Raw genomic sequence first — 20272 nt, 5'->3', positions numbered from 1 at the left:
AAAGATCAGTTGACACTGCATAGAAACAAAATGCTTTTCTTCCTTTTATTTTTTGGGGACAGTTTCATAAATCTCAGGCTTAACTGGTACATGGTAATTAGGATTTTTATAAGAATACTTTCTTAGCATGAATCTTCAGCAATCTCTAATACTGCCTTTTTTTTTTTTCCCTCCTGTTATTACTGGGGACTGAACCTAGAATCATGCAAAACAAGTGATCTACCACAAAGATACAGTGCCCTCTTAACAGTGTCTATTTTTAATGTATCAACATCAAACTTTAATAACTATCATTAACTTACTTAATAATGAGGAATACTTAGTTCTAAGAAAATTTCTGGATTACAATTCACTGGTTTTCTGGTACAGAAATTGATGAACCTAGGGATCTGTGCAATGTTATCAGAGGGTACCATAGGGTCCATTATCACCCATATGATCATAACTGTTGCACTATATATAATCTATATTCTCATCACTGAATTCCTCAGTATAGAACTAAGTGGGAAGAAAAAGAAGGTGAAGCTATGCACAGATAGAAAGTGTGCACATTATGATCTCTAGAATATGAAAGAGATGAAATGAGAGTTCTAGGAGTAGGAATCTGTTTACTATACAACATATATTATCTATAGTACAGTCTAAAAAGAAAAGACCCAGATATCTTGCTTTATCTATGTTTGACTTTTCTGTAAAAACACAAATATTCAACCACAATGAGAAAAGTCAGATTCTGAAAATAAGCAAATATAGCCTAAATTACTTTATTAAAAGAAAGACTTATTTTGATTTTATCAACCTTCTATGGAGAACTTAACTATAATTTTACATCTAAGTTCCTATTGCCTTTTGTACTTATTAGCACTAATAATTTTATAGAAAAAGCAGAAACAATATATAAATTAAGTATAACAATTTAAAGAACATCCATCCAGTTGGGTAACACACACCCTGGAACAGACATTTTTAAGGACACATTGCTATTAACTTTATGGTTTAGAAGTTATTTCTGAAGTTTCCATTCCATTAAATCAGAAATTGGTGGGAAACAGTACAGGAGATATTATGAGCTTTGAAATTATGTAGGTAAACAAACAACAAACACCCATGTCTTTATCACAGAAGGAAATTAAAAAGTCTGCCAGGAAGACAAACATTTTCTGTGGGTTTACTACAATATTCAATCATTCATCAAACATTAAGCAAGACTAATATCACAACTGAATGAGAAATGAAATAAAGATATTAAAAGAATTTGATAGGATATCCAGAAAAACGAAGTTTTTTTTTTTTCTTTTTTTTATAATACTTCAACCTTGCCCGTGTAACAATCATGGTGTTGCTATCATCAGTTTCATGTGTACATTAGCTTTGGCTTACATAGACTCCCTCCTGACCTGGCAGTCTCGTTCCCATTTGGGACTGCTGTGGCATTCTGACTCCACACTAGACACGAAAGTATGAGACTGACTACTAGTGCTCGATGTACCCAGTCTTTTTCTGCACTGGAGCAGATTAGAAGTCAGGCATTTCACAGGTATTTCTGGATTGGATGTAAGTCTTTCAAGGCCTGTAAGGAAAAGAAAATACTTGTTTTTTTTTAATAGATATTAGTTTTTTGTGAAACCTCTTTCCAGGTAATTGTATTACATATTATAACTATTCTCTGTAAACATATTTAGACCACAAGGATAGTGGTGTATCTGATATGAAACTTATTATTTTCAGATTCATAAATTATTTCAAATATAGGCAATGCTCCAAAGGTTAGAACAAAACAAAATCCCTTTACATTTGTAAAATAAAAGCCATGATAAGGAAATTAAAATACAATTAGATGGAATTTATTTTGAGCTATATATGATTTATTTTAGAGTTATTGATAACAGAGCATTTATTGGTGTGCTTTTGAGATATGCTATAAGTTTAGGATGTTACTAGATTTACCCAGCTCAATTAAAACTGTTGCAGTACTGGAGATGTTATAATTTATCATGCTCATCAGTGTGAATTACAGAAAGCCATAGGCATTTGCTTTCTTTTTCTTTTTCTTTTTTGCACTGATCAGGATTGTACCCATGACTATATATATATATATATATATATATATATATATATATATATATATATATATTCTACCAATGAGCTTCACACTTATAACTCCATAAGAAATCTGTTACTATGATCTGATAGGCCGCATGACAGAAAACAGACTACCAGTGAGCACTGCAATAAGCAGCACCTAGAGTATACTTGCTCCTTCATCCTACATAAATATGGTTAGAAATGGTTGCTCCTTAGCTTTGTGTATCTGTGTGTTCATTCAAGTTGGAGGCCAGAGATCAGTCTGGGGCAGTTTCTCAGGCACCATGCATCATCATCACCAACATCATATGTATTTTAATTTATTATTATAGGTATAGGTATTTTTGCTTGCATGTGTGTCTGTGTACCATGTGCATGCCTAGTACCTGTGGAGACCAGAAAGTGTGTTAGATACCCTGAAACTGAACTTATTGACAGTTGTGAGTTGCCATGTGAGTACTGGGATTTGAAGCTAGATCCTCTGGAAAAGCAGCCAGTGTCCTTAACTGCTGAGCCATCTCTCCAGCTTCTACTTTGTTTTTTGAGATAAGGTCTCTCACAGGTCTAGAGCTAGCCTAGCAGGACAGGCTGGCTGGCCAGTCAGCCCAAGGGATCCCTGTCTCTGTCTCCTTAGTTCTGGGATTATAAAAGTGCACCATCATGCCTGACTTTTTCAAGTGGTTTTGCAGACAGAATTAAGGTCCTCACTTTACTTTCAATTAGACAAGAGACAGTTGTGCTTTTCCCAAACTATGTAAGTGTCTAAACATTTTATATGTCTATAAAATGTGGCTTGAATGAGAATGGACTGTATAGGCTCATTTTGATTAGTTGGTCCCCAGTTGGTACAAGTGTTTGGGAAGGATTAGCTGTAGCCTTAAAGGAGGAGGTGTGTCACAGGGGCAGCCTGAGGTTTCAAAAGACATTCCCAATATGTTCTTGGCTTCTTGTTTGTGGATAAAAGATGTGACTTCTCAACTGTTGCTCAAGCTACAGTTGTCCTAGCTCTGCCATCATGACCTCTAACCTCTAAACTCTTAGACACTTTTGTTAAGCTGCCTTGGCCATGGTGTTTTATCACAGCAAAAGAAAAGTAACTAAACACACACACACACACACATACACACACACACACACAATTTTCTTTCTCCAAAAAGGATGAACATGACATTAAACTCCAAGAAATTAGAAATTTATAACATAGTAAGCATTATTACATTTTACAACTAGGAAGGGAATTTCAAAGTCCATCTAATCTAACTTAGTTTTTTTTTTTAATTTTTTAATTTTTCAAGACAAGGTTTCTCTGTGTAGCTTTGTAGACCAGGCTGGCCTCAAACTCAGAGTTGCCTCTGCCTTCCAAGTGCTGGGACTAAAGGCGTGCGACACCGGGTTATAATTTACTTTTTTATATATAAATCCTCTAGGTGATCAGGTTGGCCTTGAACTCAGAGATCCACCTGCTTCTGGTATTGTGATTAAAGGTGTGTGCCACTCTACCCAGGATTGTCTTTTAAATGCAAAAATGTACTTTCTTTGAAACCAGTTGCAGTGACACATACCTGTAATTTCAGTACTCAGGGGGCTGAGGCAAGAACACTGAAATTTAAACCTGGGCTAATAGTTCAACATTAGCCTGGACAACATATTGAGAACTTGTCTCAAAACACCAACAAAACAAAACAAACAAAAAATCCAAAAACAATGAACAATAAGAAAACCTCAATCTCAAGCAGGTTACACTTTAATCCCACCCAACACTGAGGAGGCAGAGGCAGGTGGATCTTTGTGAGTTCGAAGCCAGACTGGTCTACACAGCAATATTCAGGGCAGGCTCCAAAGCAATACAGGGAAACCCTGTCTCGAAAACCCAAAAACAACAAACAAACAAAAAAAAGAAAACCTCAATCTCTATTTTGAGTTTTTACACTTAAATTACCTCAAAATATTTTGGAAATAAGTTTATATAAAGACAAACACCGCAGTTACTTTATCTTTTTCATATGAAATTTTTATAGACCCAAGTATAATGAAATTCACCCAACCATCATTCCAGTATTACAGGTAACTGAATATGATTATTAGCAAGACAGATTATTCTGTGGGATTTATAAAATCTACTCTGATCATCATTTATATAATAATATATAGGAGTGGCACACACTGAATATTGGCATTTTAAAGTTATTAAACTGCTATTAGGAATTTAAAATTTTGAGATACTTTTGTTCTTTAAAGCACACACTTAGTGGAATAAAATACTCTTTTATACTTACATGACTTTAGTAGTCTGCTAGAATGGGAAGTAGGCTCCTTCTGATCTATGGACATAGGGCAAATTAATCCTTGAGAAAGTTGTGCTGCTTCAGACATAGAGGCTGAAAACATAGTTGCAGAGTCTTGATCTTTTTCTCCAACTGGTGTGAACTATTAAAAAGCAAAATTATTTGGGACCAGTGAGATGGTTGAGGGTAAAGGCACCTCCGACCTGATGACATGACTTCAATCCCTGGAGTCTTCTACATATGGTAGAAGAAAAGATCTGACTTCTATAAGTTGTCCTCTGCTTCCATTTGTGCACTGTGGTGCACACACCCACACCTATATGTGATAAAAATGTTCTAAACAGAAAAATATTAAAAGCAAAAATTAAAAACAAATTTAGTGAGATTCATCTTCAGATGAATATAAAAATTGATGCTATGCCACCTGAGTACACAAATTGCCAAAAGTAATGCCATCTCATGTTTGATATTTACATCTATTTTATTTTCATCTTAAAGAAGGTTAAAATTTTAAATGGTGATGATGAAAAGGTTTTTCTTATTATGTACTCACAAATCCCAAAGAACTGATGAGAGATAAGACTTGTCCTGGGGTTCGTGAATAATCTTGCTTAGGTTTAGCCATTGATGGTGTTGTAAGAATATCCATCATATTGATATCTATATATGCAAAGAAAAATATGAATATATTTAAAACCATTGTTCATCATTGACTATATCAATAATTACATGTTCTGAACTTTGCTTTTCTCTCTCTCTCTTTTTTGGGGGTTTTGAGACATGGTTTCTCTTTGTGTAGCTCTGGCTGTCCTAGAACTCACTCTGTAGACCAGGTAGGCCTTGAAAATGCAGAGATCCGCCTGCCTCTGCCTCCTGAGTGCTGGAATTAAAGGTGTGCTCTATCACTACCCAGCCTTTGCCTCTTTCTATGTTTTGAACTTTACCTACAAAACTGGCTGGTGTGGGATACATATATGCAGAGAACTTTCAGAAATGCACAGGTAATATTTAAAATTAATTAATTGGAATCATCAAAAGTTTGAGAGATAGAGATATAGCTCAGTGGTAGAGTGTCTTGCCTAGCAGAGCATGTATAAATAAGGTCCTGGGTTCTACCCTCAGGACTGAAAAAAAAATTTTCTACAACAGTCTTGTAGAATAGGTAGAATACAGCAAAATAACCCAGAATGCTATCAGATTTTTAAGAAATACTTGGTCACTAGGATGGACAGATGGCTTAGCAGTTAAGAGCACTGGTTGCTCTTCCAGAGGTCCTGAATTCAATTCCCAGTAAGCACATGGTGGCTCACAACCATCCGTAATGACATCTGATGCCCTTTTCTGCCCTGGAGGCATACATGCAGACAAAACACTGCATACATAATAAACAAATAAATAAATATTGAAAAAAAATACTTGGTCACTATCAGTGACTATCAGTTATTTCAATACAAACAATTGCCACTGTTGTTGGTTATTCATCAAAATGAGATTGTAAGACCTTACTGCTGAGAGCACAACACTCCCCCATTGTACACTATATAGAAACTACAATGAAATTGAGCTAGGAGGTTCCTCCCTGCTGGCTAGACCTGATAGTACCAGAGGATTGGAATTTAGCTTAGTGTCAGAATGCTTGCTTAGCATATAATAGGCCTGAGTTCTGTCTCTAGTATTGAGAAATCAAAACATCAAAACCAGATACAGTGGCCTATGTCTATAATCCCAGCACTTGTGAGGTGTAGGCAAGTGTTCATGGTTAATTTTTGGCTTCATAACAACTTTGAGGTCAACCTAGTCTGTATAAACCCTTTGTTCCTAAATCGTCTTCTCCTAAAAATCTCCACATAAAATCAGAGAGAATTAAAACCTTTTGTGTTCTTTTTTTTGTTTTGTTTTGTTTCTTGTTCTTTTTTAAAAAATTTTTTAAATTAAGTTTTTATATAAAAATATGGAACGATTCACGAATTTGTGTGTTATCTTTGCGCAGGGGCCATGCTAATCTTCTCTGTATTGTTCCAATTTTAGTATATGAGCTGCTGAAGGGAGCACAACCTTTTGTTTTCTTAAAACAGACAATTTTTTTGTTTTGTTTTGTTTTTGGTTTTTTCCCCGAGATAGGGTTTCTCTGTGGCTTTGGAGGCTGTCCTGGAACTAGCTCTTGTAGACCAGGCTGGTCTCGAACTCACAGAGATCCACCTGCCTCTGCCTCCCGAGTGCTGGGATCAAAGGCGTGCACCACCACCGCCCGGCAGACAATTTTTCTTTTGAAAGCACTAAGCCAATATATAATCTCTTTAGAAAAACAGTGTGCTTTCTTTTTATAGTTTTGTTCATGGATCAGTATTGTGGCAGGATATATTTGCATAAGTATCTGAAGAATCAGCTCGGCAGCATTACAGTTTAGTCATTTTGTGTATGCTTAACTCTTCATCCTGTTTCAGCAATGACAAAGACAACAGCAGTTGCTCATTCCATTTTAAAGATCTAAGGCATTTTAAGGACCTTTCTTTTTTTTTTTTGTGCTAAGATTGGATCCAGTTAAGCAAACATTCTGCCACAGACCCCACGGCCGCTTTTAATGGGGAAAAACATTACATACTGATTTCTAGCATATCACTGAATAACCATCACATTTTATCTAATGTAAATTAACAAGAGAAAGTTAAATTAATGAAATAGACAGTCATTATTCTTACCTCTATTCAGAGTAACTTTGGAAAGGCCAAAATCTGTCAGCTTGATGTGACCCTCATTGGAAATAAGCATATTGTCTGGTTTCAAATCCCTGAACATACAAAAGGCAAATAGATACTGAAAAAGTAGTTTTGATGTTAAAATACCAGATGGGGTGGGGGGAAATTACATGAGGAAATCTAATTATTCCTTTAAAATAGAAGTTCTTATGAGTGGCTCCAAAAAGTCCAGAAAACAGCTCTCAAAACCATCTTATTACATATCAGAATCTACAAAAAATTTATATGATTCAATACTAGATTCTGTTTGGCATTATTTTTAGATATCTTATCCACCAGCCAGTTCAAATTTATATCTGCCCCTTTAAAGCAAGATATGGTTAAGTTTTAACAGAGCAGAACCATTAAGTCTTTCTCTGAACAGAGAAGGGTGTACATATCAGCTGAGACCATACTTTTGTATGATGGTGTGGGAGTAGAAAGAGATTAATAATCTTCACATTAAGATGTCATGTTTATGTTCAAAGCAACATTTAACAAAATATAGGGAGATTAAACAAAAGCCAATGTACTCTCTAAATGCATATTACAACCAAGCTGTAGGTAAACTAGAAATATGAGCAAGTAGTTTTTGTATATATTAAAGATTCAAACATAATACATTTTAAGTAATGTACAGAAAAGTCAGTCTTACCTATGGATGATTCCATGTCTATGCAGGTAGTCTAAAGCCAATGCTACTTCAGAAATATATTTTATAGCCATCTCTTCATCAAAATAACCATATATATGTAGGAGAGACTTGACATCTCCACCTATAAGATATTCCATTACCTATCAAAAAAGAATATACTTTAAAATCAATATACTTGAAATATATAGTGTTTGGGGATTGCAGTTTTATTTTTTAGAATAGTTACAAAATAAAACATATTTTTTTTTTTTTTTGGTATCACTCATTACACTGAACTTACCATTTTTCTGTCTCAGCTTTCCAAGTACTGGGATGATAGGCATACATCACCAACCCTAGCTTCTCATATTATTTTTTTGTTTAAAAACTGGTCAGTTTGAACAAAAACCAGAGTTATACAAAAGTTCAAAGACAATTAGAATTACTTCCTATTTGCCAACATCTCAGTTCATAAATTTTTAGCATTGGGCCAGTTCTGGTTTCTTCTTCTCCACATATATATCTTAACATTAATATTATATATTGTGCTGGCTAGTTTTTATGTCTACTTGACACAAACAAAGTCATGTGAGAGGAGTGACATTATTTGAGAAAATGCTTCCATAAGACTGGGCTGCAGGCAAGTCTGAAGGGCATTTCCTTATTTAGTGACTGATGTAGAAGGACCCAGTCCATTGTGGATGGTACCACCTTTGAGCTGGTGGTCCTGGGTGCTATGAGAAAGCAAGCTGAGCAAGCCCATGAGGAGCAAGGCAGTAAGCAGCATTTCTTTATGGCCTCTGCATCAGCGTCTATGTCCAGTCTTCAGCTTCCTTTAGTGGACTGTGACTCAGGACATATAAGCCAAAAAGAAAACCCTTTCTTCCCCAAGTTGCTTTTGTGGATGGTGTTTCATTACAGCACTAGAAACCCTAAGACATATATTAACATCTATACTCCAATAAATTAATATAATTATATGAATGTATTTTTGTTTAGATTAAGCTTTTTAATTTAAAAAATACAATAACCTCATCAAACTTGGTATTATAGGTAATTTCATTTTAATATGCAATATGCTTTTGAGTCTTATATGCTTTTATGAGTCTTATATGAGTCAATATGCTTTTGGGGGTCTTAATATGCTGTTCGGTTAGTCTTGAATTCCTGGGTTCCACAGACTCTTTTGCCTTCATTTATTTTATAGCTATAATCAATCACAAGCACACACCACTGTACCTGGTTAGTGTGTTAACTTTTTGCTGACTAATTTGATAATAAAGTTTAGAAGCTAATGAACTGTACCCGAAGCCTCTGTTTTGAGACAGTATTCCTCTGTACTCTTGGTGGCCTAGTTTCAAAATCTTCCTGCCTTTACCTCTCAAATCTGAGACTACAGGCTAGTTCTGTAGCACCTGATGGCCATTACACTCATTATCAATTGTTGAATAAGGCTCCCTTATGTAAGAACACAGCAATAAAATTCTAAGAGGTAGTGTATTTATATTTCTATGAGCACCTCAATATTGTCCTTTATAGTTCCCCTGCCCACTCCCCATTCACAAGCTATAAAACAAGGCACTTTGTTATATCTCTAGATTCCTCTAGATGCAAATTTTCAGCATGCATCTTCCATGATTAAAACAATGTTGAAGAAAACAGGTATGTTTACAGAAGGGAGCTTTTAATTTGAGGCTACTTGATTATTTCTTCATGATTTGATTCATGTTACGAATATTTGGCATAAGTATAAAAGTGATACAGTCCTTTTTGGTGATGGCTGCCAGATGAGACTAATAATTAGATGCGTTTGAGTTTTTTGTTTTCATTTTGAGCACCTCTACAGCCCCCATACCTGGGGACTAATCCCTGGGCCTTGTGGTTCATAGATAAGCACTCTACCACTGAGCTGTATCTTCAGGCCTCTGGATCTCTAATAAATCCCTAGATAGTGTTGCCACTGTTTGTCTATGGACCACAATTTGAGTACCAAGATTTAAACTGGTAATAAAGTTGGATAGGTAAGAGATGTCTGTTATCAAATGTCTAGAGTAAACAGAAAGAGCCCTAGCATGTATAGAGTCCTGATACCACATATAAACAACAAATCAAAACCAAACAAATTAAAATATTATAGCTGCTTAATTATTACAGCAATTCTAGAGTGAGAACAACAAGCTATTATGGTGAGTAATCACACCTACCACTCACCTACTGTTTTAATAGGATTGGAAGCTACTGGCTACCAATGAGTTAAATCAGTATCATTAACAGAGACAGTCATGGTTTTTACATATATATATATATATATGTATATATATATATATATATATGTAAATCAGGATGCTGTGAAGGCATTTGGAGGCCTCAGGAAGAATCAAATGATTAAGTAGAGGCAGACTAGCACAGATATAGCTAACCAACCCGGGATCATTTCTGGCTTGAGCCCTATCTGGATTTAGCTGGATGTACAACCCCTCTCCAAACAAAGCAGTTAGGTCACCCTGACCTAAAACTCTCTAGCAGTCCTTATTAGCTCTTCATTTGTGGCCAAGCATATCTTGAAACTTATCCTGAAACCAGAGGTGGTGGGCCAGTCCAGTCTACACTGATTCAGTAAGACAATCCATCTTCTCAACACTGACTTCTATGGGAAAACTCCCATATATGACCTTATGCCTATGCATAATTGGACATGTATATAATTAAAATCAGATGCATCACAGGAAAGGACATGCACAGTAGGCAAAAGTTTACAAAACCCAAGCTTATTAATCAAACAGAAAACAACCCATACCCCTCCCCTAGAAATCAACTCCTCCTCTTCCTTCTGGAAGCCCCAGGCAGTAACCTTGTGCTTTGGAGAAAATTTCTCAGTGCCTGCTATTCTGTTTTAGCTATCTAAACTGCATATTCACTATGCCTTTGCATAAAACTTTGCTATTTGTGTGTTTCTTCAATTCTTGGATCAAGATGCCGACAACCTGCAAACATCTGGTCCCAGTTATTAACAAAACAACACCTTTCTTGGAAGTGGCATTCAAGGATATTACTTTTTTTTCTTTTTTTTAAGACCCAGATAATAAATACTTTGAGCTTTGTAGGATTCTATTACAAATATTTCACTCCTCCATTTTAACACTGCTAAAGATGTAGGTAACAAACAAAATTATAAAATTTCAAAGTAATTTCCAAGTATCAGAAAGTCTTTTCTTGATGTTGTGTGGTATACATGTGTGCTCATAGGGGTCAGAGGACATCAGGAATACTATTCTATCCTTGTCCTTTTCTCTGTGACAGGGTCTCTCACTGAATCTGGAGCTAGCTTGGTGGGCAGCAAGCCTCAGTATATTTGTGTTTTTGTGACCCTATAGCACTGGTACTATAGGGGCATCTATGATTACACTCAGATTATTATAGGCTCTGGGAATTTGAACTCAGGTCCCTCATGGGTGTGCAGCAAGAACTCTTTACCCACTGAGCTACCCCAATTTCCAAAAATAGTCTTTAAAATTTTTTTCTCAATGTCCTCTCCCCAGCAAGCAGAGTCTTTTATATCCAGGGTGGCCTCCAAGTTGCTTGAATGCCTAATCCTCCTGCCTCTACCTCCTCAGGGCTGGGATTAAATGTATATGCATACCACCATACCCAGTTTATTTGGTACTGGGGACTGAACCCAGGGCTTTAAAAAAAAAAAAAAGGAATGCTCTTTTTTAGCTCATAACAGCCAGATTTGATTGTGGGTCACAGTGGTTTGAAACCACTGGCTTAGAAGATGTTAAGTCAATTCTCTTCTATTTGGTATTCATTTTCTTACAGTGAATCACCCGAAGAACAGAGTGATATTTCACACTTTCACACTATTTTATAACTTAGACATATCTGAAGGTGCCCCTCCTTCTGTGTGTGTCTCTCTCTGTCTCTCTCTTGGAGGGTCTTCTATATAGCTCAGACTTGCCTAGAACTTGCAGGGTTCTTGCTTCTGCCTTCCAAGTGCTGAGATTATAGACCTGTGTCATCTTGCATAGCTTTTAGCTTTGCTTTGGAGCTTAGCTTTCCCAGACAAACTTGCATCCTCACACCAAAATCACTTCCCTAGCATCACCAGGTGTCAGCTTCATCAATGGAGCTCATTACAGCCCAATATGGAAATTCACTTGACTAAAGAAAACAGAACCAGACAAAGACCTGAAACAATTTCATCAACAACATATTCATCAAAGAAATGACCAAATTTATGATTAAATAATGGAATTCTATGTTGTCAAAAGGATGCTGCTGCCATTAGAGAAAACAGGCAGGACTTACTGTTTGGTCCTGTTTACTATTCATTTGAACTGTGGCTTGTTAAAAAATAAAAAGACAACAAAAATGCCTTGTTTGTAAATTCGTCTTGATGAAATAAAAAAGCCTTCAGAACTATGCTACAAAACCTTTCTTCCTAAATTCCTGATTATCATATTAGATCTTTGTACCACACTTAACACCAGTCTAAATATACTTGAAGGTTTACTGAAGATTGGAAGTAGAATAAATCATCAGGTACCAGACCAGTTTTTAGACCAGTTGTCATTTTTATAACTCACCTAAAGTATTCTTTACACGAGGTTAACATTTAAAACAGTAGTCTTTGATAAAACACATATTCCCTCATAATGTCAATAGCCTTCAAACAATCAGCTGAAGGGCATTAACAGGAGAAAAGACTAAAATCCTAAAAGTAAAGGGAAGTCTGCCTTTAGATAGCAGCATTAATCCTTCATCAGTCTCTAGAGTAACCATCTACCTTGTAGCTTGATTTGCCAATCAATTAAGAGTTGAATGATCAGATTCCTTAAAACAAATCCTTCTTTCTGTGTCTCTACATATATACAAACACATCCATTGGTTCCTTTTCTTTGGAAAAATCTTACTAAAAGAACATTTAAGTTGGTCACGGTCATTAAACTTGTAAGTAGGAGAGCAAGACAGACCCTGTGCTCTTAGATCCCTGGGTTCCATGACTGCAGAGTTAACCTAGGGAGAATAGGCTGTTTACTCACCAAGTAGACATTGCTTGCTGACTGCAGTGAGTAATACAAATGCACAACGAAAGGGCTTTTGCTCAGTGCCAGTGCATCTCTCTCAGCTTGTACTTGATGAGTCATATTTTTATTGATCATGTCTGCTTTTTTGACAACCTATAATAGACAACAAGACAACACATTTACCCTCTTTCTTATTACAAAGTATTCAGAAGTTTCAAAGTTACTACCATAAAAACACCAAGAAAGATATATATTATTTTAATTTAGTAACATTTTAATGGCACTGGTATATTTGGGAAGAGCTCATTATGATTGGCACCACACTTCGTAGGGAGCTTAGCAACTTGAGAAAATAATTACATTTTAAAACAACCTTGAAAAATAGACAGAAATAATGAGAAAAAAAGACTATAAAAAGAACAAGCAGAAAGAGAACTGCAAACTGTACAAACATGATGATAAAGACTTGGTCACAGGCAAATACAGCATAAACAAAAGACATAATTATAGAGCTATTATGAGTCATTAATGGTGAGTTAATGTTCAAAACTGTGTTGGCAATAAAGTGAAATAAATAGGATTTTAGCATGTGGGAGTTCCTAGACGAGCTTTCCACTAGCCTCAGAATTTTATTGTTCTGAAAATGACTTATCAACCACCTACTGCATGAAAGGCGAGATGGTAGAGAAATGTGTCTGATTTGAGGCCTTAAAAATGAGTTGTGGACTCTTTGGGTGGGATCCCAAAAGACGAAAAATGATTCATAGTTTGCAAACTAAGGGCTCTCAAGTAGAAGTTAAAAGGATTAGGTTTATTTAGGACTGAGGAAGAAAAAGCAGGGATAGAAAGATAAAATTTATAGATTTAGATTTGACCAGTATTAGGAAACTGCCAGAAAAATACCTCAGGTGATAAAACAAAGAAGAAAACATTATTTTTAAGATAATATTGCTTGCCTTGGGATTAAACAGCGAAAGTACCATGTTCTTCATGGTACTTTCAGAATTCAGAATTTCACAATTCAGAAAAGGAATTAAACACTTCCTGACTGATCTGTATGTTTGCAGGAGAGCTTTATTATAACAAGGTCAAAAGACAATAATGTTCCTAGTAATCCCACCCAATAACTAGGGAGCTGGTTAGATGAATAGTAATATATGTTTATATGTATACATACACATATACATTTTAGCTTCTTGTACTTTAACAAAGGAATAAAGTATAAATGTTTAGGGCTGGTCCCATGGTTAAGAGTGTGTATTACTCTGCCAGAGGATCCAAGTTCAACTGCCAGTACCCATGTCAGAAGACTGACAACTGCCTGTGATGTCTCCAGGCATCCACACATGTGGCACACACTTATATACATACACATAATTATTCTTTGATAGGAGGTAATACAGTAAAAATGCTGGGGGCCAGAGAGACTGCTGAGTGGCTAAAAGCTCTTATGGAGAACTTGAGCTTGGTTTCCAACTCCCATAAGGTGTCTCACAATCATCTGTATCTCTAGTTCCAGGGAATCCAACATCCTCTTGTGGCCTCCCTAGGTACCCGGTATGCATATTGTATATATACATACATACATACATACATACATACATACATACATAATACATATGTATATATATATATATATTCAGGCAAAATACTCATACATATAAAATAAAAAAATTAAAAAATAACTGTTTTCTTAAATGTTGGAAGTCTGTTTATCTTATGAATGACTAGAGCTGGTCATGCTGGCACTTGCCTGTAATATCAGCATTTAGGAGGCCGAGGCAAGCCTGGACCACAGAGTAAGACTCTAACCTCAAAAAACAAACAAACAAACAAACAAAAAACAACAAACACAAAACAAAAGAAAACACAATTCTGAAATATTCTCAAATGCTGCCTTATAGAAAAATCTTAGCTATATCCTCATCCTTATGAATCTTAGGCTGGCCTTGAATTTACTATGTAGCCAAGGGTGCCCTTGACTCCCAATCCTCCCACCTCCTTACAAGTGTTGGCAGTACAGGTGTGTACCATCACCTCTGGCTAAATTACACCTTTTAAGTTAACTGGTATAGAAACAAAACTATACATTAAAATTGGAGCATTAGAGCCAGGAGGTAGTGGCCTTTAATCCCAGCACTCAAGAGGCAGAGACTGTCGGGTCTCTGTGAGTTCCAGGCCAGCCTGGTCTAATGAGCAAGTTCTAAGTTCTAAGCCAGTGAAAGCCACAAAGAAACCCTGTCTCATCACCCCCACCCCTGCCAAAAGAGCATTAGATGAAATAGTAACAATGGGATCATGTAATTTTCTTTTCTTTTTTCTTTTTTAAAAGATTTTTATTTATTTATTATGTATACAGTCTTCTGCCTGCATGCCAACAGAGGGCACCAGATCTCATTCAAGGTGGTTATGAGCCATCATGTGGTTGCCAGGAATTGAACTCAGGACCTCTGGAAGAACAGTCAGTGCTCTTAACTGCTGAGCCATCTCTCCAGCCCCCGTAATTTTCAAAGAATTAATGAAAATATTAAAAATACCCACTGGTATCAAAGCTTATTATAAACAAGACCTTCATTAAAGTGTTTAATAAAATGACTAATACATGATAAATTCTAGCTTTACCAAGGGGTTTGGGGGGTTGGGGACTGGGAGATCTCTGCCTAGTTGAGAACATCAAGGACCACCACCCATGTCCTCCAGTCCAGATCCCCAAGAGCCTCCAGGGAGAGGAATGAGACTTCTTCCTATTAAGCCTGTAGATTAAACTGGAGCTGGTCGGCAGATGTCCTGGAGGCACAAGCTCCACCAGCACCAATTAGAGGAAGAGGTGAGTAACTAGTTTTCCTACTGGAAAGCCCTGGTCTCTAGGCCCTGGACCATGAGGGAATATCCCATGTCCCTCCCCCACCCATCACAGCTCCAGCAGAGGCCCCCAGAGACACAGACATCACCTGCACTGATTGGAGGAAGAATCAACACCTGTACCTGTAATTACCCCAAACCCAGATGGGTAGAGGCAGTGGAAAAATAAATTCAACAACATAAAAAGCAATATGGCAGCACCAGAACCTACTGGTTCTACAACAGCAAGACCTGAACATTCCCACACAGATGAGGCAAAAGAACATGACGACCTTAAAAATAACTTTATGAAGATGATAAAGGCCCTTAAAGAGGAAATAAATTTCCTTAAAGAAATGGAGGAAAAGACAAAAAGTTGGAAGAAATCAATAAATCCCTTAATTGAAAGCCAAGAAAAAAAACAAAACAAAACAACAGGTGAAGAAAACAGTTCAAGACTTGAACATTGAAATAGAGGTAATAAAGAAAACACAAACTGTGCCAGGCAGTAGTGGCATACACCTTTATTCCCAGCACTTGGGAGGCAGAGGTGGGTGCATCTCTGTGAGTTTGAGACCGGCCTGGTCGACTTGAACTAGTTCCGGAAGAGGCTCCAAAGCTACACAGGGAAACCCTGTCTTGAATCCCCCCCCCCCAAAAAAAAAAAAACCCAAACAAACCAAAAACAAACAAACAAAAAATAAACCCACAAACTGAGGGAATTCTGGAAATGGAAAATCTAGGTAAAGGAACAGGGACTACAGATCTAAGCATCATCAACAGAATGCAAGAAATGGAAAAAAAGAATCTCAGGTGTTTAAGATATAATAGAGGAAATAGATTCATCGGTCAAAGAAAATGTTAACTCCGGGAAATATGGACACCATGAAAAGCCCAAACCTTAGAATAATAGGGATAGAAGAAGAATACCAGCTCAAAGGCACAGAAAATATATTCAACAAAATCACAGAAGAAAACTTTCTTAACCTAAAGAAGGACATGCCTATCAAGATACATGAAGTGTACAGAACACCAAATAGACTGGACCAAAAAAAAAAAGCTCCCTCACTATATAATAATTGAAGGGTCCAGAAATAGGAATGGAGAAATGAAGGGTCCAGGAGAATAGAAATATAAAATTGTAAGCCGAAACACATTTTGGGAAAAAAATTAAAGCTTGCAGCCACTGTTAACCTTTAACAACCACTTTCTGACTTAAGGGCAGACATCCTGGCAGCCACTGTGTACAGAGATAAACTTTTAACAATGGTCTCCCGCCTCTCAGCTTCCCAGCTAGGCAGGTATGGCAGACATAGGTAAGCTTCTAACTATTGCCTCTATGGGATCCTCTGTGCTGTATTCCCTTAATTTTTAACCGTCATCCTATATGACTCTACTCTCTGCCTGGCATTCTTTCAGGGACAGTGAAAAGTGGCTGTGTCAGCCACAGGCTTTCGAAAATACCTTAAGTTAATATCCTATAACCAAAAGCTGTAAAACTTAAAATGTAATGTGACTTTAAGCCTGACCTCAAGGCTGTAAAATCTCTTTGACCCACACCTGGTGCTTGATTTTACTATAAGAAGAGGCCCCACAGCCGGGTGTTGGTGGCGCACGCCTTTAATCCCAGCGCTCTGGAGGCAGAGGCAGAGGCAGAGGCAGAGGCAGAGGCAGAGGCAGAGGCAGAGGCAGAGGATCTCTGTGAGTTCGAGACCAGCCTGGTCTACAAGAGCTAGTTCCAGGACAGCTTCCAAAGCCACAGAGAAACAAAGCCTGTCTGGAAAAACAAAACAAAAACAAACAAACAAACAAACAAACAAACAAAAAAGAGGCCCCAAACCAGCCCTCATTGCCAGTTTCAGAAGCCCGAACCCTGGCTGTGGTCTCAGCTGCAGCTGATAAACTTTTGTGCCCCTCTGTGATTTTCTTTTTCTGAAATAAAGCTTGCTTCTGGTTTAATAGACTTTGGTGGTCTGTCCCCATCACTGGGAGACCCGGACCCCAAAATAATCAAAACATTAAACATACAGAGTAAAGAAAAAATATTAAAAGATGCCAAGGAAGCCAGGCAGTGGTGGCGCATGCCTTTAATCCCAGCACTTGGGAGGCAGACACGGTGGATCTCTGTGAGTTCAAGGCCTACCTGGTCTACTGAGTGAGTCCCAGGACAGCCTCCAAAGCTACAAAGAAATGCTGCCTCAAAAAAAAAAAACAAAAACAAAACAACAACAACAACAACAAAACAACAACAACAAAACAACAACAACAACAAAACAAAACCCAAAAAGATGCCGAGGAAAAAGGCCAAGTAACATATAAAGGCAGCCCCATCAGAGTAACACCCGACTCTGAAAGCCAGAATGCCCTGGACAGACATTTTGCAGATATAAAGAGACCCCGGATGCCAGCCCAGACTACTATACCCTGCAAAACTTTCAATCACTATAGACGGAGAAAACAAGATATTCCATGACAAAACCAGATTTAAACAATACCTATTGACAAATTCACAAGAAAGTACTAGAAGGAAAACTCCAGGGAAGTAAGCTGCACCCACAAAACCACAGGAAATAGATAATCTCACACTAGCAAATACCAAAGAAGGTAAACACACCCACACCCCCCCCCACACACACACCCACACACCCAAAACAAAACAATCCCCCCCAAAACCCCCAGGAATTAACAATCATGGGTCATTAATATCCAAAGGACACAGGCTAATAGAATAGATATAAAGACAGAATTCATTCTGCTGCTGCATATAAAAAACACACCTCAACTTCAAAGACAGCCATTACCTCAGAGTAAAGGGCTGGGAAAAGATTTTCCAATCAAATGGACCTAAGAAACAAGCTGGTGTAGCTATCCTAATATCTAACAAATTAGATTTCAAACTAAAAATAGTCAAAAGAGATAAAGAAGAATATTTCATATTCATTGCAGGAAAAATCCATCAAGATGAAGTCTCAATTCTGAACATTTATGCCCCAAATACAAGGGCACCCACATTTGTAAAAGAAACATTACTAAAGCTTAAATCACACATCAAACCCCACACACTAAAATAAGGAAACTAACATGTTATGACTCAAATGGGCTTAACAAACATCTCTAGAACATCCATCCAAACACAAAAGAATATACCTTCTTCTAAGCACCCAATGGAACCTTCTCTAAAACTGACCACATACTTGGTCATAAAACAAATCTCAATAGATAAAAAAAAAAGGAATAATCCCTTGTATTTCATTGGATTATCATGGCTTAAAGTAAGAATACACAATACTAGCTGCAGAAAGTCTACAAACTATGGAAACAGGATAACGCTCATCTGAAACACCACCGGGTCAAGGAAGGAATAAAGAAAGACTTCCTAAAATTCAATGAAAATGAAGGCACAACATACCCCAACTTATGGGACACAATGAAAGCAGTGCTAAGAGGAAAGTTCATAGCACTAAGTGCCTACATTAAGAATTTGTTGAAATCCCACACTAGGGACTTAACAGCATACCTGGAAGCTCTAGAACAAAAAGAAGCAAACTTATCCAGGAGGAGGAGATGACAGGAAATAATCATATTGAGGGCTGAAATCAATAAAGCAGAGGTTTTTTTTTTTTTTTTTTTTTTTTTTTTTTTTTAGAAAAATCAACAAGGTAGACAAACCCTTATCCAAACTAACCAAAAGGCAGAGAGAGAATATCCAAATTAACAAATCAGAAATGAAAAGGGGGATATAACAAAAGACACTGAAGAAATCCAGAGAGTCATTAGGTCATACTTCAAGAACCTTCACTCCATAAAATTTGAAAATCTAAAAGAAATGGACAATTTTCTGAATAGGTACCACATACCAAAATTAAATCAAGACCAGATAAACAATTTAAATAGACTTATTAGCCTTAAAGAAATGGAAGCAGTCATTAAAAATCTCCCAACTAAAAAAGCCCAGACCCAGATGGTTTCAGCACAGTAGACTATACTCCTCACACAATAGAAACAGAAGGAATGTTGCCAAACTCTTTTTATGAAGCAACAGTTACCCCAATATCCAAACTATACAACAACAAAGAAAGAGAATTACAGACCAATCTCCCTCATGAATATTTATGCAAAAATACTCAACAAAATACTGGCAAACTGAACCCAGGAACACACCAGAAAAATCATCCAACATGATCAAGTAGGATTCATCCCAGAGATGCAGGGATGGTTCAACATATGAAAATCCGTCAATGTAACCCACCATATAAACAAACTGAAAAACAAAACAAAACAAAACAAAAAACAAAACCACACAATCATCTCATTTGACACTGAAAAAACCTCCAATAAAATCCAACACCCCTTCATGATAAAGGTCTTGGGGAGATCACGGATACAAGAAACACATATAAACATAATAAAGGCAATCTACAGCAAGCCCATAGGCAACATCAAACTATATGAAGAGACATTCAAAGAGATTCCACTAAAATCAGGGACAAGGCTGTGCGCCCTCTCCATAGCTATACAATATAGTACTAGCTAGAACAGTTCTAGCTAGAGCAGTATGACAACAAAAGGAGATCAAGGGGATACAAATTGGAAAGGAAGAAGTCAAACTTTCACTATTTGCAGATATAATAGTATACATAAATGACTCCCAAAATGCTACCAGGG

General features: G+C 37.0%; 1 protein-coding gene and 1 non-coding gene across 2 annotated transcripts in view; both read right to left on the bottom strand.

Annotated features, from left to right (window-relative positions):
* The window catches only part of Mastl (microtubule associated serine/threonine kinase like), a 46565-nt gene that overhangs the window by 20777 nt on the left and 5516 nt on the right, over positions 1 to 20272 (bottom strand). The window contains exons 2-7 of the mRNA XM_027405367.2: positions 12782 to 12919; positions 7761 to 7900; positions 7070 to 7158; positions 4924 to 5030; positions 4362 to 4512; positions 1398 to 1570 (exon numbers count right to left, since the gene is read on the bottom strand). Coding sequence (XP_027261168.1) covers positions 1398 to 1570; positions 4362 to 4512; positions 4924 to 5030; positions 7070 to 7158; positions 7761 to 7900; positions 12782 to 12919 — 798 coding nt within the window. The remainder of the gene's footprint in view (positions 1 to 1397; positions 1571 to 4361; positions 4513 to 4923; positions 5031 to 7069; positions 7159 to 7760; positions 7901 to 12781; positions 12920 to 20272) is intronic.
* On the bottom strand, positions 6316 to 6422 carry LOC113834645. Its single transcript, XR_003483354.1, has one exon. It is a non-coding gene; the product is annotated as a U6 spliceosomal RNA (small nuclear RNA).

Source organism: Cricetulus griseus, chromosome 3 (assembly GCF_003668045.3).
Source record: "Cricetulus griseus strain 17A/GY chromosome 3, alternate assembly CriGri-PICRH-1.0, whole genome shotgun sequence".
NCBI lineage: Eukaryota > Metazoa > Chordata > Mammalia > Rodentia > Cricetidae > Cricetulus > Cricetulus griseus.
This window is presented reverse-complemented; position numbering and strand designations above follow the sequence as displayed.